This window comes from Oryza glaberrima, chromosome 2 (assembly GCF_000147395.1).
Source record: "Oryza glaberrima chromosome 2, OglaRS2, whole genome shotgun sequence".
Lineage (NCBI taxonomy): Eukaryota > Viridiplantae > Streptophyta > Magnoliopsida > Poales > Poaceae > Oryza > Oryza glaberrima.
The window spans coordinates 11,304,858-11,329,223 of record NC_068327.1 but is presented as its reverse complement, the minus strand read 5'-3'; the positions used below and the strand labels follow the sequence as shown (position 1 = coordinate 11,329,223).

Below are 24,366 nucleotides of genomic sequence, written 5' to 3'. Positions count from 1 at the left end.
CGAATTCTTCATCAACTACTTTAGCTGCTAGCTAGGCTAGGAGCCTAAAATTTTCTTTTGCATGTTGGTTGTGGCGGCCTTCAGTACAGTACTGTATTGTTGTACACGTAATTCCCTTTTGTGCCATGCCCTCGTCGTAGCTAGCTACGTTTCTCATTTGCAAGCCATCCTATCTGGGGAGTCAAAAGTGTAGTGCAAGTGTAAATGCAAGATCTGGTCAATGACTTCTGGCCATGGCTGCTTACTGTGTAGTACTTATATGTCTTTCATCATTTGATGTACAATACCGTGGTTGTGTTTAGTTCAGCGTAAAGTTTCGATTTTGGTTAAAGTTGGAGATGATGTCACTGAAAAGTTGTGTGTATATGATAGGTTGATGTGTTGGACTGAAGTTTGGATCCAAACTTTGGATCTAAACACAGCCTAGATAATTCTAAAGTTTAGAAGTTTAGTTCCAAAGTAATTCTTCAAACTTCTAACTTTTCCATCACATCAAAACTTTTCTACACATACAAACTTCTAACTTTTTTGTCACATCGTTCCAATTTCAACCAAACTTCCAATTTTAGTGTGAACTAAACACAGCCTTCCTTCATCCCACATTAAGTTCATTTTTAATTTTTTTTTCATTTGTTCCAAAATAAGATAGTATTTTTTAAAAGTAATTGATACATCGGAGGTTGTGAAAATAGAGAATAATAATTATATTAGAAATAGATAAAGTGATAAATAGTTGTATTGAGATATGATAAAATAAGAGTATTCTAGTTTTAGTTTTTGTATTAGTATATATGTGTGATGGGTGAAAAATAGACTTATTTTGAGATGGGGGTAGTATGTCGTAAGATCTTCCGAGTACAATCGACCGGTCCAAGGAGGAGAACACACATTATTAATGACCATGCTAGTACGGCGTATACAACTGTACATACTCCTACATGCAACGTAAGTGCATAGCGATCGAGTTAGTACGTGTACGTACGCGATAATACAGCAGATAGATAGATAGATAGATAGGGTTGACAATGGGATCGATGATGAACCAAACGCAATGCAAGATTCGACACGGTAACGGGTATAGATCAGCTGCGCTGCACGTATAAAAAAATCCCGGGTGCTATAGCTCTCTCGTCTTTGGAATATGTGCCGTGCGTTTTGACCAGCCAGCCATCCACGGCCGGCCAATTCATCAATCTGTGTTTCACGTCACGGCCTGATTGATTTGATCCATCTATCCATCATCATCATCATCCACACGCTATTCTCTGTAGAGATATCACGCGCATGATGCTACTGTTGTATTACTAGTGCAAGTATTATTACCTCCGTCCCAAAATAAGTGTAGCAGTAAAAATCCGTGTCCAACATTTAACCGTCTGTCTTATTTGAAAAATTTATGAGAAAATTAAAATAAGTTAGTCACAAATAAAGTACTATTTATATTTTATCATCTAATAACAATAAAAATATTAATCGTAAAAAAATTTTAAATAAGACGAACGGTCAAACGTGATACATAAACGGTGCAAAACTACACTTATTTCGTGACGGAGAGAGTAGAAGTTTAGGTTAGCGTACTGTGAAGATATTTATTTTCTTTTTATATGCTGTGAAGATATTTATTAGTAAAGCTGTACCCTGTTTGTTTAGGTTATTGAGCGGATTATCGTCACGAGTTATTTTAATTGTATGGATAAATCAGGTAAGAAATAAAATCAACAAATAACGGTCTAAACAATTTGGTAGATAATTTTTTTATAAAACATACTTTTTAAAAAATTGGGAAGTAAGTAATCTGTTTCAATAATTCGATAAATAAGTTGAAAATGAAACGAGCATCCTGAGTACTTGCTATAGTAGTAATAATGCTATTAAACTAATTTTATACGTATTATGCATAAATATCTAAGTACTATTGAGTTACTGATTGATTGGCAGCAGCATCTTCATCCAAAGTGTTTTGCTGGAAAAAAAAGGGGGGGCCCAAATTCGATCCACCTCTCGGTTGGCTAACTTAATTAATTTTTTTCCTGATTCTTTATGTTTATCTGCTACGTTTTCTTCTCAAAAATATTTCGCAGGGGTTAATTACGTGGTGCCATTAATCACTGCCAGGTGCCATGGACTCATTGCGCATGCATATATATACGGAGACACTTGGCGTCATAACCAAATAAAAACAGGCAAGAAAAAATAAATAAAAGCATAAATGTAGGGGGAAATGGGAAAGTCAATTCTTGGTTTGCATAGCTAGTGTCTCCTCCTCTAATATGAGAGTGTAGCTTAGCCTGCTAACACACTTATTACGGCTATGGCACTAGGCCATAAATTCTGATTCCACATATCTTTTCTTTAAAACAATTTCATCCTTATCACTATAGCAAATCAACCCAAATTTAAATGCTCCTTTGGAATAAAGAAATTTTGGAGGAACTTAGTTTAAATAATATTTGAAAGAGCCCCCCCCCCCCCCCCCCCTACCAACAAAATTTCTTCATTCCAAAGGTCGAACTATGTTGTACTGAACATATTAAGTATTCAATTATATAATCACGTTACTCTTGTAGCTATAAGCTCCGCAAGAAATCAAGATATTAAGAGCTGGTCAAAGAGAAAAATTGGACAATATGTACGTGTCGTTAAATATAATTTAATTGTTGAAGCGAATGTATCATCTATGTTGTTACTTACTTTTCATTAGTTGTATAACAACATTGCACACCGCATTTTACACATTGTAAAAACTTTCAAAACCAAAGCGCGTATATGTACACTGCTAGCAGAAGCAGAGCAACACAACATCCTTGTGAAACATGGATGGGTTGACATGCATGCACGGGTTGGGTTGACTACAGCATCCTTGTGAACTGGAGAAACAGAGCAACTAATCTCATCCATTTATCATTAATTAGCTTACTCAATTTGTGACATCGCCCTCTTTAATGCAAGGCTTTGACCAAATCTGAACAATTACTATTAAGTGAAATTATAAATTTACCACCGTTTTCAATCATTATTATAAACTTACCACTAAAAAGCATAAAAATACCACTAGAGCTGTCATTCTAATGGCATTGTTGCAAAATATATAAAATTAGTGATAAATTTGCAAATGCCTTTATTGTTACTCTTCTGTTTTGGGGAGGTATTGGTGGTGTGTGGTGGTAAGATTCAATTGTGCATCACTCTATTTTTGAGAGTTTAAATCCCGATCCACAAATATCATGTACAGCGCGAGGGCTTTTTAATAAAAGTTTAGTGGGGCAAAGGATATGCCGTTGGTCTCCAAATCTTTAGATTTGTGTTAGGAGAATGTATTCATGGGTGTGTGCGCATGGTGGTGTGTGTTTTCATTGTAATCAAATACTTTCTCTTCAGCTGAGGATGTGATTAGTAAAAAATAAATTGGGCAAATAAAAATATTACGATATTAATATGTATGCCGACTACATCTAAGTGGAGATATTGCTCTATATCTAGTGACGATGCCAAATGCGTCACATCAATCTCTATATCTCTAGTTAGTAATAGTGCATTTATTATTTATACTCCATGCCTCGAAAATGAAATCCAAATTATCTAGGACTCTCGAAAAGGAAAAAATATCGAATCTAAAAACTATGTGTGTAAATAATAAATGGGCAGCATCTGCCACTATTACACATTTTAATTTCATATATGAAAGATTCTGTGGTGCAAATGTATACATGATCTTCATTAATTAACTATTTAATTATGCAAGATATAAGCTCTGTTGGCATCATCACAATGTAATTAAGCATGTTTTTTTTTATAAAACTAATGTAATCAAGCATGTGACTGGCATAAGTCTTGACATGCATAGGTTGACAAAGTGACAACTGGATCCTTGTGAAGTGTACTAGAACTAGGGATGAAAACGGTCGGAAACGATCGGAAAACAGCCTCAACCATTTCCGTAACCATATTTTTCTCGGAAACGAAATCGGAAACGGTAAAGTCGGAAACGAAAACGATATCGGAAATATCGGAAAACCGGAAACGGAACAATACGGACAGAAACATGTCGGTACAGATCGGAAACCGGTAACAAATACGGAAACATTAAACTATAAAAACATATATTTAACTTTACATAAGTATTATATATATATATATATATATATACATAAATTCAAGCTTATACTATATAAATTATAAATTAACTTCATTTTAGCCATGTACAAAAGTTAGAGATTTTATTGAAGAGTCATTCAATCTATAAGCTGTGGGTCAAGTATAGACATGTCCTATAATATCGACATATTTAGAATACGGTAATTACCATATTATAAGAAACGGTAATTTCCACGAGAATACGGTAAATACGGAAACGATCGGTATAACAGCAAAACCATTTCCGTTTTCATTTCCATATTTTTTACCATTTTCATTTTTGTTTCGGTCGATTACCATTTCCATATGGCTCGGCCGGTAGAAAGTCGAAAACGAACGCCGGTCGGCCGGTAATTACCGTTACCATTTTCACCCCTAACTAGAACAGAAGCAGAGCAATTATCATGCACCCATTTCCCATTAATTAGCTTGCATCACTTGTGACATCAATCTCTTTAAGAGCAAGTATAATAGTGAGCTATAAACGTACTATAAGTTTAGGTGGAGGAGAGAGGTAGTGAAAAATTAAGGATGTTGGCTCTCATGCAAGAGTTAGCTTATCACAAGCTCCAAGACAAATGCATTAAATGTGTAAGTGAGAGACAGAGAGAGGAGAAGAAAATTATAGCCAACCTTATAGCTAATCTATTATATATGTTGGCTTTAAGATAGGCTAATAGTAAGAAGTGGGCTCTATTATTATCCTTGCTCTAATGGAAGGATTTAGACCAAGTCGGAACAATTACTCTTCAGTTTAGGACGTATTCCCTCCGTCTAGAAAAAATAACTTTTGAAAATATCAGATTCATCTATATAAATTGATTCTTTTTCATGGAGGGTGTAAGGAGTTGTAACAAATAAAAAGATTAAGATGCATTAATTAATATGTAAGCCGACTGTGGAGATTTTTGCTATGAATGGTGACGCTAGATGGCATTTGACATAAATCTCAAGTTCTCTGCATCTCTAGTTAGTCATAGTCCATTTATTATTTATACCCCACTCCTCGAAATTGAAATCCAAATTATCTAGATTACTCTCAGAAAAAGGAGGGGAAAAAAACCGAATCTGGAAAATTCGTGTGCAAACAATAAATGTGCAGCATCTGCCACCATTACAAATTTCAATTCCATATACATCAAAATATTCGGCGCAAAAGCTCTTCGCGCATGATCTATTGATCTTCATCCATTACTCAATTTAATTATGCGAGATATAAGCATGTGACTGTCATACGCTTAGACAATGGCTTGCATAACACCAGTAGCAGTAGTAGTCCTAGTCTAGTAGTAGTGCTACGACGTAACAACACTTCGGTGAGCGTACGGCGGCTGATCTGGGCCGTCGGTTGCGGATCCGACGGCCAGGAGCGTGCCCGGGTGTCCCGCTGTCAGTACGTGGGAGGCGGTTACCCCGCGTTGCGCGCGTAGACGTACAGGGCGAGCCCTACAGGCCCCGGGACGGTGGTGGGACGGATCGACACGGCGCGACGCACACGCACGCAAACCAAATCTTTTCGGACCAACTCCTCCCCCCCACGAATATTAATCATTTCTAAGCGTATTTATTGTCCTGCGAAGTTTTTGTTTTATTTTATTTTTGAAAAAAGAGATAGAGAGAGAGAGAGCAAAAGGTGACCACCAAGAGAAAGACCGGAGTCACCAGCACTGACCACCAAGACCGTCACGGGAGCGAGAGGGGACGGCCGTGGGTGGGTGGGCCCGGCTCCCGGCTCCGTGCAGGCAGGGCCGCAGCGCAGGGGGAGTCGAGTCTATTTAAGGCCCCCCTCCTCTCGCCCCCTCAGAGCATCCATCCTTCGTTCGCTCATCGCGTCTCGACTCCACTACTGTGGTTGCATATACTACTACACTTGCAGTTGCATCCAGAGCCCGCCCCGCGTCTCTACTCGCTCCGCCGCGCCGTCGTCTCTCCCGACTTCGGCGACAAGCGAGCGACGCAGGCCACCGCGCGCGGTTCGTTTTCGCGAGGGAGGCCGCCCCCGCCGCCGCCGACCAGCCGCCATGGTCTCGCCGGACACCATCCGCACGGCCATCGGCGTCGTAGGTGCGCCCTCTCTCCCTGCACTTCCTTTTCTCTTCTTCGATCTCGGCCATGGCCACCCCTTCTCTCTCTCCCTCTATCTCTCCCTCTCTCTTTTTGTGTTTTTTTTTCTTCCTGTTACCTCTTTTCGGTTGCGCGTGTGTGTGCCTCCTCACCAACCTCCCTGCTGTCTCGTGTCAAATGCGGCACAGATTGTCGCACGGATTTTAATTCTTGTTGTTGTGATGGGGGGAGAGGATTTAATTTCGAGTCGTTTTCATCTGTTGTTCCTCTCCTTTTTTTTTTCTTGGTTTGCTCCTCACGCGAAATCATACTAACTTGCACTTTTTTTTTCTCTGTTGCTTTTTCTCCCATCTTGCAGGCAATGGAACCGCCCTTGTGCTCTTCCTCTCCCCAGTGTAAGTGTCACAAACGGATCATCCTCCCCTCTTCTTCCTCCCCCTCGAGATCAACAAGAACACACTCCATTGATGAAACCGGAGTAGTACTACTACTAGTACCAGTTACTAGCAGTATGTACATACGTGTCACAAAGAAAGAAACGGATGGCGACACGTACTGGAAGAACAAAATTAAATCAAACCACCTAAAATCTGACGAGAGAAAAAGAATCAAGCCAAGATAGATAGATAGATAGATAGATAGATAGATAGATCCATTCCAAGAAAGATGAATGTGTACATGTATTTGTACGTGTATTTGAAGATGAAATACGTATGCAGGCCGACGTTCATACGGATCTGGAAGAAGGGGTCGGTGGAGCAGTACTCGGCGGTGCCGTACGTGGCGACGCTGCTCAATTGCATGATGTGGGTGCTGTACGGCCTCCCCGCGGTGCACCCGCACAGCATGCTGGTCATCACCATCAACGGCACCGGCATGGCCATCGAGCTCACCTACATCGCCCTCTTCCTCGCCTTCTCCCTCGGCGCCGTCCGCCGCCGCGTCCTCCTCCTTCTCGCCGCCGAGGTCGCCTTCGTCGCCGCCGTCGCGGCCCTCGTCCTCAACCTCGCCCACACCCACGAGCGACGCTCCATGATCGTCGGCATCCTCTGCGTCCTCTTCGGCACCGGCATGTACGCCGCCCCCCTCTCCGTCATGGTACGTAGTATTACTCTTACTCCTCCACTTCTTCTAAGATTGACTGACTCATTAGTACTAGTATTTAATTTTAATTGGATGGATTAACTTGGTTAATTAATTTTATTATGGTACTAGGTGGTTTGTCGGTGTCAGTAGACAGTAGCAGAGCAGATGATCATCAACAATTGGTTGCTTGATTCTTTAACACTGGATGGAATGAAAATAATCATATGAAAAGAACGGGGGGATTAGTTTAGTCTTTGTTTGATTGTTTATTACTATTCGATTGACCAGGAGTCAAAACATGATCAACTTTGGTTGGATAAAAGAAACAAATAGTAGGCAGTCACACACATGCATGAGCATGGCCATTAATTCCTTTCTTTATCTGCTAGAGCAGCCCACGCTCTGTCGTGCCAAATCTTCTGCTGCTTTCTCTGCTCTTCCTTACGCTTTTACTCCCAATGATTTGGCTTTTTTTTCTCCCACACACAGAGAGTTAATTTTCTGGTCCCCTTTGAACGAAAAAGAAATAAATAAAGCTATAGGCCTATAGCAGCTAGTACTAGAAGTTGCTTCAGGTTTTCTGCATGCTCTGTATGTACCATGTTGAAAATTCTATGGATGGATGGGAGTTTGTTGATGTTGTTTTTACCATGTTAATTAATTAGATTGTGCTGTAAAAATAAATGGTGATTCATGTGGTTTGGTTTCAGAAAATGGTGATCCAGACTAAGAGCGTGGAGTACATGCCCCTTTTCCTGTCCCTGGCGTCACTGGTCAACGGCATCTGCTGGACTGCCTACGCCCTCATCCGCTTCGACCTCTACATCACGGTAAGCATATCCCAGCTTAATCAAATTTAATTACTACCTCACTTTTTACTCTACTTAATTACCACCTTAAGTTAAACGTAGTAATTAATATGCCTAAAGTAATACTACCACTAATAGTAGAGAGCCCATGCTGATTACCACTTAATTAATTGCTTCTAGAAGCTTAAGCTTAGCACTAGGATTACAAAAGGCTTTGGCAATCGTCTCCACCCAATGATAGTATACTCCTATATAAGGAGTACTTTCTACTTAGCAAAGTAGAGTATCATTGGAGTTTACCAAGGCAGGCAGGAGAACCAATTCGGTCGAGGAGGAGGGTGTGTGTGCAAGTATTTAGGAGGTTGCCACTACTGTCGCCACACGGCACATGGCCCCCCCTGCTCCCAAACTGCTCTCATGCCATGCCATGGCAACCAACCAAACCGCAAGCCTAAAAACTTGGGAGTCCTCTCTCTTGCTGCCTGCACATGTGCGAGTGTGATCCGGTGCCATATATGGCTAGTTGTCACTCACAAGCGACCGGGTCTCTATGCATGAGTTGAGTTGGTTGCGTTCGGATTGGGTTGCCATGGCTGCTTAGGTAGCTGGGTAGGGTAAGGTCGTAGTACCAGCATCATGCGTGCAGCTCCAGCACGCTGTCTCTCGCTCGCTGCTGCTACTAGTAGTGTGGCGCCCCGTGACACGCCCAGCTCGTGGTGGTCGTGGGAAGTTAACAGGCAGGTGAGGTCCGTGCGGAGGCCTCCAATCCCGTGGAGTGCGTGTGCAACGCGTGCGTGCGCCCGGCTCGTGCATGCATCTGCACCATGCGTGGATGGGTGCGTGGGTCCCGGCTGGTCAGAATCTAGGGCCGGGTTGAACCGTGGCCGTGAGAATGGATTTCACGGACGCAGATGAGCCAAATGGATTGATCTTTCGGTCAATCAATCCGCGTTGCGGCAGCAGCAGAGGCGTTCCCGATGAGTTACACTACTACGCAACTTGGTGATCTGATCATCATGCAGAGGCGCAAGCGGACAGATGCCACCACTGCAGCAGCAGCAGCTCGGCTTGTGTCACTGCCTGCCTATGGCTTACCTCTCCCTATCCTTTCCTATCCAATGCTGCAGCTGCGGGCAGGCTTCCCCTGACCGCTGCCACACGCTACTCCGCTACGCTCCGCGCCGCGCCGCACCCCGCACCCGCGTGATGCAAGCCCGGACAGCGCAGCCTCACCTAATTGCTCCTGTAGTAGTAGCATCATGTGATTTTGATATGTCATTAACGATTGGTTCTTGCAGCTAAATGTCTACTAGTACTGGTAATTGTCTGTCTGAATGCCTGAATCTGAATCTGAATCCTGATGTTGTTATTGGATTTGCCTATAATATGTGCAGATCCCCAACGGGCTGGGAGTGATGTTCGCGGTGGCGCAGCTGATCCTGTACGCCATCTACTACAAGTCGACGCAGCAGATCATCGAGGCGCGCAAGCGCAAGGAGGCCGACCATGTCGCCATGACCGATGTCGTCGTCGACTCCGCCAAGAACAACCCCTCCTCCGGCACCGCCGCCGCCGCCGCCAACGGCCGCTACTAGCTCACGCCGCCCTCTTTACTTCACCAGCTAGCCAGTCACTCAGGAGGCATGGCCACCGATGAGGCCTTCATGACTTACTAGCAAAGTGGAGTACTACCTTTAGCTAAGCCGTCCCAAAGGGATATTACTACATGTCTCAAATTAATTAGCTAATCTAATCACCATCACCCTGCCTAATCCGCTGCTGTTAATTAGTATGGCAGAGAGCAAAAGAAGAACAAATTGAGCTGCACTTCTTATATGTACTCTCAAGTGCAGTGCTACTATTGTCAGTCCCATTGGGGGTAATTTACTGTCTTATTTACAGGAGGAGGGCCTGGCTGCTCTTGTTAAAAACAGCTAGCCCTGCCTTTTCTTTTTTCAATATCATCATCATGCCGTGCTTTTCGATCTACTCTACTGTAATTTTTCCTTGCTTTTTCTTGCCTTTCTGTACCTGCCGTAATGTACCTTGGAGGCCATCCAGATGGTGTTGGGGATTATGATACCTGGAAAATGAAGAAAAAAAAGATTTAAAAATATCGTTGCTGTTGTTGTCCTGCTCTGCATTCTAGTAATTTTTCCTCTTCTTTGCATGCCTGTATTTGTATGGTCTGTGATTCTTGGTACCAACTTGAAGCAACAAAAATAAGTATTACCACCACTACTTTTTTTCGAGTACAGTCAGAAGATTGCATTATTTTGTACTATCAGGAATAAGATTCTTGAAAAAAAATACAAGAAGAATAACAGGAAAGCAACGAAAATAAATTACATGAGATTAACCGCGAGCATGGAGTCATTGATTCAGACATGGCCTAAGATCCTCCAAAATAATGCTGACGATTCGTTTTGTCATCATCTAAAGCACATGGTTAATGTCCTAGTCAACTTTGTAAAAAGTGCTCATGGCAACACTGTTTGATTAGGAGATAACAATCTCGGCAACATGAGCAAAATAACCAACTAGAGGAACAAGGAAGAACCCATCCTGATTGGCTTGATAGTTCAGTCACTGTCTGTCTGGTCCTGCAGTTTAAATTGGCTCTGTATTGCTTATCAATCTTGCACAATCCAGGTAAACTGATGGCGATGAGTAATCAAGTTGGGGGTTGCTTAATTAATCATCCCAGCTCAAAGAAACAGAACGCCGTGATGAACCAAACCTCACCCATTTGGAAAACCGGCACAAACGCCCTGCCGAAAGAGGGGGACATGGAGACTGTCGCCTTGGCATAGCATGTGGTAGACAAATGGTATTTCTTCAGAGAGATCAAAGGCAAGTTGAGATGATACATGGAAATGCCTGCCCTGACAAAATGCTTGATGCACACTGAGATGAAAGGGAATTGTATGGGTTGTGTGGCTATATTGGACCAGCCAGCCAGTCAAGAAATAATGCTTGGGAGGAACAGGGCTTGTTGGTTGGTTGGTTCCTTCGATGAATTGGTCACTTCGGTTTGGGTTTGTTGGAATGATCGGCTCTCATATATCTTTGGTCAAGTCTTGGCGTTTGATTGATGGTAGCTATGTGGAAGGCTACCACTTTTTGTGAAAGTTGTTTGTCCATGATGACCTTGTGTTAGTTTTCTTTAGGTTTTATTTCAGTTCCCTGTCATATTAAGTATGCATTCGATAAAGTTTGTATGCTAAAATTTAATGAAAATATTCATAATGTTAGAAAAATTGCACGCAAACGCAACATATCCACCGTGTCATTAGACTATTGCTGCGAGAGACTTTTGATCATCTCCTTTCAAGGTGAATTGCTCAATAATACTGTGAAAACAAATCATAATCTACAAGTTTCTATTTATACATGTTAGTAGTGTTAGTGAACAAGTTTCCTTTTCAAACATTTTTAAATCCCCTTTCCCTCCAAGAAAAAAGTTTTGACAATAAATTTCATATAAGGTGTGTTTAGTTCTTTGGGTGTAAAATTTTTGAAGTATACGGACACATATTTGAAGTATTAAACGTAGACTAATAACAAAACAAGTTACCGATTCCGCCTGTAAACTGCGAGACGAATTTATTAAACCTAATTAATTCTTCATTAGCAAATGTTTACTATAGCATCACGTTGTCAAATCATGGCGTAATTAAGCTTAAAAGATTCGTCTCGCAATTTATATACAAACTGTGCAATTGGTTTTTTCCCCACATTTAATGCCCCATGCATATGCCCAAACATTTGATGTGACGTTTTTGACCAAAATTGTTTGGGATCTAAACAAGGCTATAGCCCTCTTGAAGTTGTTTTGGACACTAGTTTCACCTATCTTGATGCTTACACTAGAAGTTTTGACTAAGTGATATATTTACATTTCGTTAATCCATGGCTCTCAAGTTAAATTCTATCAGCATTATACTGGTCTTTGGGTATTGTTGTAAGAGAAGAAGGGGGTAAAAGAGAGAGAGTTTAAACTGAAGATTTTGATGTATATATATTCAATATGGACGCCATGTTGCTAAAATCACCTAATGTATATGCAAAACTAGACAAAACAATTTTGAAAAACCATTTTAGTGTTTATGTAAACAATTGTAAAGTTCAGATGATAGGAAGTGGCCGTTTAAAGTTTGGGGACGAAAATAAAAAGAGATTTCAACTCAAAGTTTAGTGGGGAGGGGGAGAGAGAGAGAGAGAGAAAGGCAGATTTATAGGATGTAAATCCTTTCCAAGAAACAATAATGGAACCAGCCAGCTTTTTCCAAAATTCCAAATACCAAACATACATAAAGAAGTATGAAAAGAAAAGCAATCCCTCCAATCAAAAGATTCAGATTCGAGAGGCTGCTCCTGCCCTGCCTGCCTGATCTGCCGGACTGCTGCATCTGCATTACCGGTGCCAGAATCTAGACGTGGCGACCAACCACACGGGAAATCTCAAAAAGCCCAATGGAAAAGTTTGCTTAGCTTCGGTAGATCAAGCCTACCACTACAACCACACACACTGGATCTACATGTCTTGAACACGTACTCCGATCAACCGGGAGATCGAGACGATTAGACGACGAGGACGACGATCGACAACAACACACCTACTACGTACTTTACTCATACACTGCACCAAGGTTTAACTTTTCGATTTCGAAGTAAAAATCGTTTCTCACCGGTTTACCCAAATCCGACCGAAAACAATAAAAACTGTCGACTTTCAATCAACATCGAAAAAAACCAACTAATACCGATCGGTGTTTTCATAAACCGAGACGTAGCGGTTTCACGAATGGTTTTTGCAAAAAATTTATCGGTTTTGTGAACCCTGCACTAAACTGATCCGTGTTGTCATCTGCAGCTAGTGTTGCGTTGCGTTGCATGCCGCAGCGAATTTGTTCTCCAGCGTGCAGGTGTGTGTGTACTAGCTAGCTGAGGTGACAACCGCGCACCTAGCCAACTTTGGGGCAGTAGGGGGCACAGAATGATTGTGATTCCATATCCATCTCTCGATCACTGCCTTCTCTTTTTCTTTTGTCTCATGCATGTGTTCTTTCCTGCACAAAATGAGAGCACAAATTTTTTGGGTGTTAAAGGTGCAACGGTGGACAGGTTTTTTTCACACCGGGGGACCGAGTGCGCACGGGTGGGTGTGCCCCTGGCCTTGATTGTGCAGTACGGACAAATGTTGAATACTACAGCTTTAACACGGTTCAAATGTCTGGTGTACATCGAGCATTATGAACTAGTGATCTGATCGCTGCCATTTCGCAACTGGTGTCAGGCACGTGTCAATGATAATTTTAATATCACTACCGGCTTATTTCTAAAATTCGAACATTTCAGAGTGAACTCCCTTATCAATGCTTTTCTTAAAAAAAAATACTAGTATTTTTTTTATTGTGGTAATGGTAGCTCAACATGCCCATCGGTCCTTTTTCTTCTTCTATAAAATATTACAATCATCATTATTCGTGGCGTATTCATGAAACTGTTACTAGCAAAGAACTAGTGATTACTGTTATTTCTTGACTGGCATCGAGCACGTGGCAGTGTGATATTTATATTTTTATAATAAACTACTAGCTGGGTGGCCCGTACAATTGCGCGGCTAGCACCTATATAAAATTAGAGTGATCTTTGTACATATGATTTTATTTAAAAAATTTTAAATAGTATATAGTCATCTTATTGTCTTTGGATTTTTTTAAAAATCAAACCTTATCATCATCAGTTTTCAATTTTATAATTTTTAAAAATCAAACCAGCCGCCACTCCTTGTTTCTTTGCAGCTATTTTATTTGCTTGCTCGGTCTATTCGTTCTTCTTGGGATATTTAAAAATCAGATTTTGTATTTTTAGAGTTCATTTGTCTTGCTGGTATCGTTTTTATTATTTATAGAAGTCTCGTTAAACGTTTTCACTGTGCTCATTTACGATCCACCCGTCCTCTCTTTGTTGTTATTCGAATTTAAGAAAAAAAAATCAAACATGGTCACTGCTGGGTTTTTTTTTACTTTTATATAGAAGTACTGTAAACCATCGCGACTCAACTCCTTCACAGCCTGCCCGCCACCCCCTCCTCTTGATCAATATTAAGATTCTAAAAATCGAAGCTAATTATTCTTTGTTTTGTTTTATAGTTTTTTAGTCCCATCAATCGACGTCACATTACTCCTTTACAGCTCCATCGCTGCCTTCTTGTTGTAATTTGCCATCGTTGTGTTTTAGGTGAATTGTTTCTTTATTATTTTTTTCCAAATTCTTGTTATTTTTAAATTGTATTCCTACTTAAACTCTCTCTTTTTTTAAATTTCAGAATTTATTTTATTTTTATTTAAAATTTTAATTAAACTCGTATTGTGTTTTATATGGACTGTTCTTCTAATTTTTTTTGTTCTAAATTTCAATTATTTGTAAATTATATTTCTAATTGTCTTATCTAATTGTGTGATTATCTCCAATCTTGTCGTTGATTGCTAGCCTCCGTGGATTCTAGCTTTCACACTTCCTCTTAGTTTTGCTCAGGTGTCCTGCTAGACAGACATCAATGCAAGGCAATTTGATCGATCCGCTCTTCCATCCTAGTGTGATCCTGAACAATTATCAGAAAGGTTTTCCATATTGTTTGGACTTATTTATTTTCTTTATTTTTATCCAAGTTTTTAGATATTTAAAATTGTGTTTCTAGTTGAACTTTTTGTTTAATCAAGGCAGTTATTATAATATGTGTTTTTCTATTTTCCTTGTCTGTTTCCACTTTTTTTGTGCGTTTACAATCCCAATCCTAGTACCTTTTTATTTTTTATTTTTCCCTCATTTTCTTTCAATTAATGTGGGATTTTCTAGGCTACGAGAGTGAATGTGGAGGTTCCTATTTCTATTACTTTATTAAGTTAATAGATAGATTTCACCTAACCACGTGTATGATGGTCTAAGTTAGACAAAACCATAAAGATTTAAGCACGTGACACAACTTAAGGTATTATAGCCATAAAGTTTCATAAAACCACACACTATATATTGATCATTTGGACTTTGATCTACCATATATATACTTTGAGCTCTACAATCACACCTCAAATTTACAAGTTCTTCATTCATCATATAAATGTTACATCCTCGCAAGTATATCCTTTTTAAATTTTGAAAAGAGAAGTATGTCAAATTGGTTAACACTGAAACTTTAGGACCATAATACGTAGGGTTATGTGTTACGTAAAAAAAATCATGTGATTTTGTGAAACTTCATAATTAGTGGGGTTTTATGAAATTTATTTACATTTTTAATATCACTCTGGGTTATTTCCAAAATTTGAATATTTTTGGGCTAGACGCCTTTATCACCGCTTAAAAAAAATTAGGCCGCTTACCGTCAGGGCACGGTAACCTCGGTCCCGGCGGTTTGGGAAACCCAGGACACATCCAATATTAGATTTTTATATTTTAGAATGGAGGAAGTACAATTATGATCATCCATGGTAGATTAATGGAATGTTAAAACAGTCTCCCCTAGCTACCTCGATGAAAAGAAGCTAGTATTAGGGTATCTTATTTGCTTTTACTTTTTGAAAAGTAAATGCGACAAAATGTTCACGGTACATTATTTAGGGGATACTTGTTGATTGTGGGCAAGGATTTTGTGCATGATTTATACTTCTTTGCGATATTGGGAAGAAACAATGCTTTTGCATTGTATTGGATATGGGAAAGTATCAGAATCGATTCAGGATGGAATGTTAGGAGCAGTCAGCTTGTGTTTGTTCGTTTCCAACTTTGAGGAGTCATGTCAATGTAGAACTGTACAAGGTAATTTCGTCTGATCACGCTAGCTATCGTGCAAGCACCACCACTACACTCTACACATATACGACGTGTAGCTAGTTGATGATGCCCTGAGAATTTCCAGGTTCTTGGAGATAATTTATAATTAGGTGTTGGTGCTGATCTTCCGTATTTCTTCATCGGAAAATTTTGAGCGATTCCTTGCCACCGTTAATTTTCTTTACTGAAAGCTGAGAGTATATATATAATGCTAGCCTGTTAATTTATCCTACAATCCCAAACTTACACAAACGTCTAACAATAATAATAAATTAATACCATGCATTACTCACCCCTAAACTTTTTAAAAAATTAGGATATGGTTTGTGATGTGGCACTGGTATAAGATAAGGTCGAAAACAATTTATAAATAAAAGTGACTTATACATAGGTTCTAAGTAGTCCAATATGCAACTAGAATTTTTTTCAGAATTGTTTTAGTACAGTTACTAATTTTTAAATTCAAATACATAAACCATGGCTGAAATTGCATTTGATTTTTTTTTTAAAAAATAAAATTACTTCAAACAATTCTTTTTTTTTAAAAAAAACTTACACTAGCACATTGGTGCATTTGAAACTAAAATAGTGGACTTAATAGCATATTAAAGTATAATATTCATAGCACAAAAATGGTCTCTGTCTAGATTTTAAAAGAGTAAAGTGTACAGGCAGTACTTAAACTTCTAGGGGTGTGTCATTTAAGTTCCTAAACTCTCAAAATGCATATCCAAGTCTTAGAACTTGTCATAGTGTATCATCTAGGTCCCAAATCACCACAACCCCTTTAGGATCTTATATGGCGTTGATGTGACATGCTACACGGACATGACGTGGCATCATTTTGACCCATTTAAAATTTTTCTTTTTTCCTTTTTTTCTTCTCTTTTTTCCCCTTTCTTCTCCTTTCTCTGTGACCCGAGTAGAAAAAAGGAAAAAAAAAGAAGAATGAGAAGAAAAAGAAAAAGAAAAGATGGAAAAAAAGGACACGTCACGTCATGTCCATGTAGTATGCCATATCAGCGTTACGTAGGATCCTAGAGGGGATGTGTCGATTTGGGACATAGATGATACACTTTGATAAGTTTTAGGACCTGGATATGTATTTTGAGAGTTTAGAGACCTATATGACATAACCCTACAAATTTAAGTACCGAACAATGCACTTTACTCATTTTAAAACTACCTTTTGCTGGCCAATTATTTTTTTTGCTCGACCAAATTTATGCAGCTATGAGAAAATGACGGTCTTTTAATAATTTATAAATATTTTTTTAATTCTGAAAAATCCAGGGTACTGAAGGACCTCTTGTTTTTTTTTTTTCTCTTTTTGGAAAAGGGAAGGAGCTCTTTGCATTGGCTCATTATTTGTGTGTTCTGCTGGTAGACGATGCAAATGCAAATATGCAAAAGATGGTCTGTAGAATACTAGAATGAACTAAAACGCATGCATATGCATTAACACTGTCCTGGCTGGTTGATTAATTACGATCATGTGCTTTCCTAATGATATGTGGTTCAGCACGTTTCTGTAATTTTTTAATTTACACACGTGCTAGCTCCACAGTTGCATAACATTTCATTGCGTCACGTGGTCTGGTCATGCGTGACAGCGTGACGCACACGTGTGCCGTCTGCTAGATTAATTAGCAGATGCTGCAAATGCATAGATTAACTTGGTTAATCACGATGTAGAACCCAAGTTGGTTCTTGATAGGTCTAGTAGGCCCATTTTGCAAACTTGGGCTAGCTCTTCACTGGGGCCTGTTGAGACTCTTCCATTCTTGTGAATCACTCCAAGGCCCAAGCAGGTCCGGTAGTCAATGCCTTGCACATGATGTCAAGATGATCTTAAATATATCTTACAGAAAAGAAAATTTATTGATTGTAGTAGGAGTACGTGTTTGACAACAGCTGTATTTCTGCAGTCTCCAGCTTGCTGCTCAAGGTTGAAAACCTCAGAAATTTTGAATGACCAATCTGGAGTTGTGGACATACTATCCCCAAGAACTGAACTCACCTCAGTAGCAGGAAAGGAAGTACTATCATCTCTTCTGGAGAAAAAAAAAACTATACTCATCACTACTACCAGAAAACTGGGATTGTAAGCATGCAAGCAGCAACACGTTTTTTAGCACTTAAAAGTTCATTCTGAAAGGGATATAGGAGTAGAAAGTCGAAGGTTTACCATCAGGTCGCCATTTAGGATCTGAACAGATGTGAATCATGGTCCTTCATGCTAAACATTGCTAAAAGATAAGCACCTTTGGAGTAGACGAGCTAGGTTACACAAACACTGCTACACGTACTAATTTTTTCTTACTGAACTTTTACTAACAATCATTTCAGCCATTTGATTTAAGTAGATAGAAGTTATGAAAAATCTAGATGCACTCACAACATAACACATCGGTTTTAGGAAGAATATAGTACGAATCTTGGAATTATTCACCAAAAAGCGAGTTCAGACTGTCTTGATAGGATTGCGCGTGTAGCGTGCCTGTGATATATATACAGCGCACAAACTAAATTAATGTACTGGATAGAAAACTCTGTATAAAAGAATGTAAAACGTGAAGGTTGATTTGAGCTGAGCAGCTTTGACTTAATTTGTGGAATTTGTGGGGTCATATTAGTCATGCAGCATTTCATTTTCAGCCAATAACAAAATTCAGAATGAACTCCAGTTTGTCTGTCAGTAAGTGCAAGTCTCCATACATCACCTTTAGTTCTTCAAAATTTTCAAAGTAAAATCTCAAAAATTGGACATGATTACGTCCTTGTTGACGGCTTTCCATGATTTAATTCCTTGTCCTCTTGGTCACTAAACTTACAGCGTAGCTGTAACCCTTTCTTATAGCACAAATACTTTTGAAAAGAACAAATTTCCTCAGCAAAATTACCGCAAGACGCCGACAAAAGGCACCGTGCAACAAACAATCTGATAAGGAAATCAAGAACCTTTTATGTTTGCCTCATCTATTTGGGCTCTGCACAATTCACATCCTCACAGAAGCAATACATTTGCCATACAAAAGGCTGAGCTGAACCGAGCAAGTGAGAGTAGGCTAGCAGATATTGTTACATAAACAGAATGCAAAACTAATTGGTAGTTTTCTTTGTCATCTAAAATTCCACATCATTTAGATTCTTCAACTCTCTAACGTACAAGTCACATTCTTCAACTGTCAGTGGGCACTATTGCTTCTTGTCTTGTGCCATCTTCTTGCGGATCTCCTGTGCCGCGTTGAAGATGCCGAGTGTTGGTTTGTTGCAGACAAAGCACTTCTTATTCTTCGAGTGATGCTGAAAACAATAACACAAAAAACATACACAAATCATCAGAATCTTCTTTGCCATAAGAGGCATGAAACATGAGCAACTGAACCGTATTTCAACATCTCAAATGACAACGGAACTTGCACATAACACAATAATCAATCTGACACACTAAGAAATGATCAACATAATCAAATTCATGAATCCAATACTAAATAAACAGCAATGTGCACCAAAGAATTGAAAAAGTCAGGTTCTAGAAAAAAAAGTATTTTAACATGGTTGATTCAATTTTCACTGTCACGTTCTAATCCAAGTTAAGCAGTACAAAGATCTAAATTTTCAGCGTTATTCCACTCTGCATACAACTCACATCAAATAAAATAAACTAGAAGGATCCATTGGCATTTCAAGGCTTAAAAAAAGGAAGTACTTAATTAAAAAGGATATGGATGGCCATTTTTTATCTCTTAGTCCATGTCATTTATATAAGATCACAACATTCAGAAAGAAAAATGGTCCATAGCAGCTCATTAGTCATTCACTAGTTCAGTCGAAGAAGATACACAAAAAGTTGAGATACAGAAGGAACAAGCTCATCTTGTCAGCAATGGCAAGAGAAAGCATCAAGGAGTCTAGCAGCTCTAAAGCTAAGAAGAAGCCTCATTTCAACCTTAAGCCAGAGACAAGTAATTTTAATGCCTCTAAATCATGCTGCTCCTAGAACTTTGTTGTGCAAGTTCTACGAGCAGGAAGGACACATACAGAAGGGTTATGCAGGTTCCAAACAGAAGCTAGCTAAGAAGGGTAATGAAATAAATTCATATGTTGATGAATTTCTTTACTAAATTAACCCCTAATTCATGGTGAATTTGACTCAGGAGCCACTGTGGATATTACAAATTCTTTACATGGATTATGTTATGTGAGGGCCATAAAAGGGGAGTGACATCTTAGGGTCGCCAATGGAACAGAGATTGAAATTAAGGCAGTTTTTGCTTCACCACTTGCATTAGGAGACAATGTTTTATTTGTTCCCAGTCTTTCTCCGGATGGCCATAACTTGTTTATTTCAACAATGGGAATGAATAGAACATCACCAAGAAAAAAGACTAAAGTCGACTCCTAAATGCAAGTTGAAGGACTGTCTTGACTTGAGTCTCTGCTCTGTTAGCGACGCTAAGATTTTGCTACACTCCTCTTACAGTCATCACAGAATGCCATCTGCATGAAGTATTCTTAACGTGCACGGTGCCACCTAAGTCAATGCACCATGTATGAGGAGTGAATTCTTTAAAGAAAGATTCATCAACATAAGAATATACATCACTGCCTTTCTTTACTAGCCACTAACAGAAACCTGCACATTCGTTCATTCTTTCTGTGTCATGACCTGTGCGTGTAGAACATGTATAAGATCCAAGAGCAATAGGAGACATTTCCCTTGCTAGCCTTTTATGGAAGAAGTTAAGCTTCTTTTCGGCCTTAAGAGCTGCTAGACATTCCCTGATGCTTTCTCTTGCCATTATTGATAAGATGATAAGCCAAGACCTGAAAATGGGTCCCTTCTGGAGCAATAACTGGCAATAGTGAAGAGTTGACTAGAGGTTGGAAAGATTGATGCAGCTGGACTTGTTCAAGGAAATAGCTAATTGTTTGCCTCATGGCTGTAGTTTGACACTTGCTCACAGCAAGATGATGAGACAGGTACAAGGCCTAGCAGCAGTAAATCACAGAAGGAATAGAATCCAACAATGATATACATTACACATGTAAACCCCCTTCAACTATTCAGATTGTCTAGTTTTGACACTGAATTCACTTGAACAAATAGGTAAAATAACACCCAGACATGATTTCCATTCGGCATGGCAGCTGTTTTAACACACAAGTGCTGACTCAGTTCTCGAGTCATCTCCCTTGCCCCAAGCAAGTGGCACATGCCATCTCTAAACGGGAAATATGACCAGATATAACCTGAAGAAGCTATTCTTACAAAACTATTGTTTCAAAGAATGCATCTAGAATAACCTCATAATAAGAACCTAGGTACAAAACTAAACAAGCCTATAAATTGTACCACATAGCCAACAGAACTACAGCTAACCCAATATTCACATCCTAGACAAATTCTCCAACTCACAGCATATGAAAGGTTAGGTTACTTTGTGTAGTGGTACTCATCACAAATTGGCAGTCTATGTACAAAAAAGACCTACTGTACCAAGCCCCCAAAAAACTCATGTCTATACTAATCGATGCATCATGAGTTGTGGGTGGGTTACATAGAGCCATAAGAGTAAATAGTGGCATATCCTCCAATAGCAAGTTAAAATGTGGTCTCTAGTACTTAACCACTGGTTTTACGAGGCATCAGTTGTCACAAACTGTAAACTTGCCAACACGAGGCTAAGTGGGACCCTTTCTTTATAATCAACACCATACATATACATTGGACAAGAAATGAAGAGCCACCTAAGTTTTCAGAACTATTCCCCACAAAATGAGAAACAAAATGGTATTGCATTACTCCCTCCGTTTCACAATGTAAGACTTTTTAACATTGTCCATATACATATAGATGTTAATGAATCTAAACACATACATATATCTAGATTCATTAACATCTAAATGAATGTGGGCAATGCTAGAAAGTCTTACATTGTGAAACGGAGGAAGTAGTACTTATCTTCAGTGTTTGTTCCACGAAAGTAACAACACCCAAGATTGCATGGTATTTCGTTGTTTCATGATATAAATCAATTACTTAGTGTTAGTAACTAAACTTTATCGTGATTTTTATATACATATTTGATATTCTTCATAAAAAAAATCCATGTCAGAAGTTGCCTCATAAGTGGGTTTAATTTTGTCAAAGAAGAATTTTATGTTATACTACACACTTTCATAGTAGCTTCCAAAGACCGGTAACTATCATCAAATGTAATACAAGAAAAATCTTCTTCTCCAAAAAAAACTATGCCCTTGCTTCTAGCGGTAAAACCTTCTCTTATCCCACTCACATTTATTCTCTTCTACAGTTCTAAGTTCTAACTATAAATTTTTGTTTATTTGCAGTAACACTTATACATAGGTTTTTATAGTTAGGTTCAGAAAACTACCATAACCAAACCTCTCATCTCTCTCCATTAGTCCCCACCACCTGCATGAGATGTTGTCGAGCTATCTGGTATTCTGGTCGAGCCACTGCTTTGTGGGACCAAAGCACCAAAACCTTCAGCACTAACCTCCATCATGACACTGACAATGCACAATGCTCTTGTGAAACCATATGGCCAAAATCTTATGGTATAAGCACCGCTAGCCAAGAAAACCTAGATTTATCTCGAGCTACGTTCATTAAACTAACCGTTTTGTCTAATTTACTCTAGAGTCTAGACTCTAGACTAACACTTGTTTCTGCAAGCATTCCTAGATTATGTGTCTGAAGTCTGAACTATCAACACAGCCAAGTAAATGGTTACATTTGATCCTCTACAAGAGATATTCGTCAGTTGGCATTCATGATTATCGATAAATAGTGAATGCAGAACAGACTGAAACATAAACATAAATATAAGCATATAATGAAAACAGAATAAACTGCCGCATACCTTTAATGCACAGTGCTCGCAGAAATAGTGCTTGCATTTCGTGACCACTGGATCAACAAAAGGCTCCCTGCAAATGTAGCAGGCAAAGGGCAACGCTTCTTCATCATCATCGTCATCCTCCTCCCCTGCTTCGTCATCACTACCATCCCCACCCATAGCGATGCGGCGCTTGCGGGCCTTCTCCGCCTCCTCCCACTCCTTCTCTATCTGCCATCCAGACTTGTAGTCCCCTCTGTCATGCATGAACTTGCAGGAATCGCCATAGCCACAGTACCCTGTCTCCTTGTAGTCCTTGCAAATGTCCGGCTGGTAGTCGAACCGAGCGGAGAGCCGGATGTGCGCCGACGCACGGAGCGGCCCGTGCGACCCGCCGGCCTTCTCCGACGACACCGTGTGCTCCCGGCGGAACCCGGCCTTGTAATCCGTGTAGCCGTGGATCCCCTTGTACACCTCCCCGGAGCCAGAGCCGGAGCCGGAGGCAGGAGCGGAGGGGTTCTTCTTCAGGGACTCCTCGGCCTGCTTGAGCTGCCGCTCGCGGATGGCGCGCGCGTCGCGGTCGAACTCCGTCTCCGTCTCGAGCGTGGCGGTGGCGCGGCTGTCGGTGGAGGCCTGGATCGTCCGCGACGACTCGTACTGGAACCGGCGGGGCTCCGACGAGCCGTCCGCGGAGGAGAAGAAGAGCTTGCTGGTGGACGACGGCGCCTTCTTGGCGCGCGCGGCGGCGATGGCGCCGGACCCGTCTTCGTCGTCGTCGTCGGAGCCCGCGGGCGCGGTCGGGCGCTTCCGGATGTTCTTCGGCGGCTTCCTCACGAAGCTGCAGACCGGCGCCGAGCCACCGGACCCGGCCTCCCCGCCGCCGCCGCCGTCGGCCATCGAGGTGCCCAAGTTCTAAGGGTTCCTCCTTCAAGGGGGCGAGTCGGGATGCCGCCTAAGCGCCGGCGAGGATGGGACGCGCGCGCAACGGGAAGCCGCCGCCGAGAACGGGCTCGCGGCGGGGAAGCAGCCGCCGGAGATGGGGCACGCCGGGGATGGCTGAAACCCTAGGTGGAGCGGGTCGAGGTGGGGAGAGGAGGCAGATCAGATTAGGTTTGCGAGAATTTTAGCCCATTTCGGGGTATTTGCACTTGTCTGATCTCAGTCCACCGACCTTAAGTTTTAAGCCCATTTAATAATGATGGTGGGCCCACATTGGCCGTAAGCCAGCTGAATTATACCAATGTTGGCCCAGAATTTAGCCTAGGAAAAAGTTCACTCGAGGTCCCTCTTGTGGTCGAGTTTCTAAATCATCCTTGAACCGCGAATTGGATACATCGCGTCACCCAACTTCTAGAACCATTGTAAACTCAAGGGCTATGTTTAGTTCACGTCGAAATTGAAAGTTTGGTTAAAATTGGAATGATGTGACGGAAAAGTTGAAAGTTTATATGTGTAGGAAAGTTTTGATGTGATGGAAAAGTTAGAAGTTTGAAGAAATATTTTGGAACTAAACACGGCGAAGGTCTTTTAACAGTATTGTTTTCGGTTTGGATTAACTAGATCCA

At 40.5% G+C, this 24,366-nt stretch overlaps 2 protein-coding genes across 2 annotated transcripts; one reads left to right on the top strand and one right to left on the bottom strand.

The window, feature by feature from the left end:
• The first annotated feature begins 6,022 nt into the window (after positions 1-6,022).
• On the top strand, positions 6,023-10,207 carry LOC127762883 (bidirectional sugar transporter SWEET4). The gene is made up of 5 exons (XM_052287412.1): positions 6,023-6,198; positions 6,557-6,593; positions 6,918-7,296; positions 7,995-8,114; positions 9,488-10,207. The coding sequence occupies exons 1-5, from the start codon at positions 6,156-6,158 to the stop codon at positions 9,686-9,688; spliced, it is 780 nt and encodes a 259-aa protein (XP_052143372.1). The 5' UTR covers positions 6,023-6,155; the 3' UTR covers positions 9,689-10,207.
• An 8,667-nt stretch (positions 10,208-18,874) lies between these two features.
• LOC127764265 (zinc finger CCCH domain-containing protein 15) lies at positions 18,875-23,900 on the bottom strand. The gene is made up of 2 exons (XM_052289118.1): positions 22,826-23,900; positions 18,875-19,238 (listed from the first exon to the last, which is right to left on the bottom strand). The coding sequence occupies exons 1-2, from the start codon at positions 23,696-23,698 to the stop codon at positions 19,131-19,133; spliced, it is 981 nt and encodes a 326-aa protein (XP_052145078.1). The 5' UTR covers positions 23,699-23,900; the 3' UTR covers positions 18,875-19,130.
• Between the last annotated feature and the right edge of the window lie 466 nt (positions 23,901-24,366).